At 66.6% G+C, this 3,522-nt stretch overlaps 1 protein-coding gene across 1 annotated transcript in view; it reads right to left on the reverse strand.

Annotated features, from left to right (window-relative positions):
* Window positions 1-1,431: 1,431 nt before the first annotated feature.
* CUNH14orf180 (chromosome unknown C14orf180 homolog) overlaps window positions 1,432-3,522 on the reverse strand; it is a 4,193-nt gene continuing 2,102 nt past the window's right edge. The window contains exons 3-4 of the mRNA XM_007455586.1: window positions 2,088-2,123; window positions 1,432-1,637 (exon numbers count right to left, since the gene is read on the reverse strand). Coding sequence (XP_007455648.1) covers window positions 1,432-1,637; window positions 2,088-2,123 — 242 coding nt within the window. The remainder of the gene's footprint in view (window positions 1,638-2,087; window positions 2,124-3,522) is intronic.

The raw sequence follows: 3,522 nt of genomic DNA on the forward strand, positions 1-3,522 counted from the left end.
CCCCGCCCCCCCCCCCGCCCCCCAGTACCTGCCCCAGGGCTGTGGCACTTGGCTTAACCTGCTTATCCTCTTCAGGGGGCAGGGTGAGATGAGGCTGGGGGTGGGGTGGGCTGGGGTGTGTGTGACGCTGGAGGGTCCCAGAGGGCCAGGGCCCGGAGCCCCGCCGTGGTCCCCCCTAGGCCACCGCTCCTGGCGATGGGGCCCTCTCGGCTGGGCTCCCCACTCGGGGCTCCCCAAGTCCTGAAGCCCGAAGGGACCCTGGAGGCTACCGCCCCGGTCCCTGAGGCCAGAGGGGATGGCTTGCCCACCTCTGCTTCAGCTGCTGGAGTGACTCCCACCGCAAATCAGTCCCCATTTCCCTCCTTTGGGTAAAAGTCCCCAGACTGAAAGAGGTGGCAATGTGTTTTAATAGAGAATCAGTGTCTCCCCACGTAGGCCGTGGGAACAGCCGCTTAGAGAAGGCCCGCGGGCGGAGCAGCACGGCACCGCGGCTGCGTAGACACTCGTCTGAAGGTTATGGGGCTGCAGCTTCTCCCCTAGCAGTGCCTCCTGGTGTCTGACCCCGGGCCTCCCTGCTTTGTTCAGGGCCCCGCTCCATGCAGCGTCTGAGGGGACCCGGGGGTCTGTCATCACGTGGCCTCCTTGGCCTGGCAACGGGGTCGAAGCCTCGGCGTCTACACAGTCATGGGACTCCCAGGCCGTGCGGCGCCGGCTGGGACCCAGGTGCAGACGGCTGTGTCCTGAGGGTGGTGGGGTCCTCTCGGCCCCCCGATGTCCTCTCTGCGCCTGCCACACCCCCAGGCCGACGGCTAGGCAAGAGGGCATCCCCAGGCCTTGGGCCCAGTGCAGGCATCAGACAAGCTGGGGGCTCCAGGGCCACGCCCTGCACGTGACTGCAGGAGGGAGTACCCCCCGCCCCGCAGTCAGAGCCTCTCCCAGAGGGGTTTTGGGGTCTGGGCTGCAGGCCCCAAGCAGCAAAATCCAGGTTTCACCTCCTCCTAGGACTCCCACAGACATAGGGTGGGTGTCCCCGTCCTCAAGGGGCTACACACGGCCATATCCGGGCCGGGCCCAAAGTCACCAAGAGTTCCCGCTGGGGCGAGGGAGGGGCCCAAGGGGTAGCCTGGGAGCTGGAACCTGTGGGTCCCTGAGTTTCAGTGGTGGAATTCTTGTTCTCCTAAAACCTCACAGGGCACCCCAACATGTGAAATAGGAGGGACTGCCTGCTTGGAGCTGGGGGGCTGCCTGCCGTATCCGAGGCCGCAGCACTCCACGTCTGATCTCAAGCCGTGGGCGCCCTTTCCCAGTCACCCTGCCTGCAGCAGGCCTGCTGAGTCCAGGGCTCAGGGCTGTCTGGAAGCCCCCAGCCCCGACCTGGGGCTCTCCCTCTGCAGTGCTGCCCCCGGGCCCGGGGGAGGTGAGCGCCGGCCATCAGAGCTGCAGGATGTGGCGCCAGCAGGCCAGGGCCACGAGCTGCAGACGCACGCGGAGGGCCAGGAGCCGAGCCCGGAGGTCCTCCAGGGCCAGTGCCACGGGCTCGGCCCGGCTGCAGCACAGCCCCAGCGCCAGCACCAGCAGGACGCACGCCGTCAGCCGCAGGATCAGGGCGCCGTCGCGGGGCCTGCGCCGGCTGGGCGCTGGGGCCGAGGGGGACTGGTGAGCCCGGCCCACGGGCCTGAGCCCCGGCCCCAGTAAGGACCCTTGGGCGCCCGCCTCCCCGCAGGGCTGGTGGGGAGGCTGCAGTGGGTGGGCACGGCTCACCCGGAGGCCGGCACCTCGGTGCTGCCCGTCGGGTGGGCCCCTGAGGCGAGGGTCTCCCCCTCCCTATCTGGGCCTGCGATCTCCTTGCAACAGGGCCTCCCGTAGGCCCTGCCCTCGCACCCTCCCTGGGGAAGGAGTGAGAGGGGCAGATGGTACCCCAGGGGTGCTGCCGCCGACCCGTGACTGTCAGGGACCCATGGCCCTGCCGGGGTGGGGAGCCCGGCTGGAGCAGTGAGGGGTCTGGCGGTGGCCTGGAGCTGGGGCTGTGCTGGGCAAGCGTGTGGGCTGGGGCTTTGAGGGATGAGGGCCGAGGGCTCAGAACTTACCCCTGGCCGTGGCGGAGGGCTCCCTGCAGGCGATGTCTGGGCAGGAGAGTGAGGGTGGGTTCGGGTGGAGCGGGGGGGTCACTCCGCTCGGAAGGCTTTGCTGCCTCCGCCAGCCAGAGCCCCCAGGGCCCCTCATCTCACCCGCCTACCCTAAGGACCCCAAGACGGGCTGGGTCAGCTAGAGCTACCCCGCTTTACAGACGGAGACTCAGGTCCCCGCAGGTACTGACCCGGCCGGCTGTCCGTATCCCCCGGCCGGCCAGGCTGCCCGGCACCACCCAGGGTTCTGCCCCAGCCTCACTGATTCAGATTCTAGCTTCCAGGTGCTGGCGCTGCTCTCAGAGCCTTCCGGGGGCCCTGCGGGAGTGTGGGGTGTCCCCGGCAGCAGCCTAGGAGGGGGAGACTTCAGGGGTCCTGGGGGCAGCAGGGGCCGGCACTTTGGAGAGGCGGGCAGGGTCCCCCACCTCCTGTCCATTCCACTTAGCTCCCTGGGGGACCCCAGACCAGCCCCGGACTGTCTGGGCCCTGACTCCGCACCTGAGAGTCTCTGCTTCTGGGGCTGCTGGGAAGCTCTGGGGGCGGGTGCTGAGCTGTGCTCTGGGGGTTGGGGGCTGGACCGGGGAGGGCGGGGTGGGGGAGGATCCCTGCGGGAGGCCCGGACCCGACGTTTACGATGGGCCTTCAAGGGAGACACTGACACATGTCGGGGGAGTGAGTTTTATCCGCAGCTTGGCGGGACTCAGGGAGCACCTCCCTTGGCAGGCTGTGGAAGCAGAATCTAAGATGCTCCCACAATCCCCACAGGTCCTCACCTTTGTGTGGTCCCCTCTGCTTAGTGTGGGGGGCTTGTGACTTGCTTCTACCAACAGAACATGGCAAAGGGGCAGGGGTTCTGCAGCTGTGATGGAAATCCCCACAGCGGACTGAGTCAATCAAAGGGAGATTGTCTTGGGTGGGCCTGACCTAATCAGGCGAGCTCTTTATAAAAGAGGGCCATATAAAACAGCTGCAAGGACATGAATTCTGCAAATAACCCTGTGAGTTTGGAATAGGGTCCCGAGCCTCAGGCGAGGCCCAGCCTTGGCTGACACCCTGATGCCTGCCTTGTGCCACCCTGAGCAGAGGACCAGCTTTGCTGTGCCCAGAACCCTGACCCACGGGACCAGTGAGATAATCAGCGTGGGTTGCTTGAAGCTGCTATGTTTGTGCTGATTTGTTACGAGGCATAGCTAGCTGATACAAGGGCAGTGTCCCACGGGAAGGGCTGGGGAAGGAGTGAGGTAGACTGGGGTGGAGAGGGGGCTCTGGGGGAAGCAGTTAGGACCCTAGGGCCAGGGGGCAGGGAGAATTTGGGAGGTGGGCAGTGAAGGCTGAGGGGGTGGGAGGAGCTGAGGGGCAGTGGGAAACTTCAGAGCGTTGGAAGGAAGATGGGGTG

This window comes from Lipotes vexillifer, unplaced genomic scaffold, assembly GCF_000442215.2.
Source record: "Lipotes vexillifer unplaced genomic scaffold, Lipotes_vexillifer_v1.1 scaffold584, whole genome shotgun sequence".
NCBI lineage: Eukaryota > Metazoa > Chordata > Mammalia > Artiodactyla > Lipotidae > Lipotes > Lipotes vexillifer.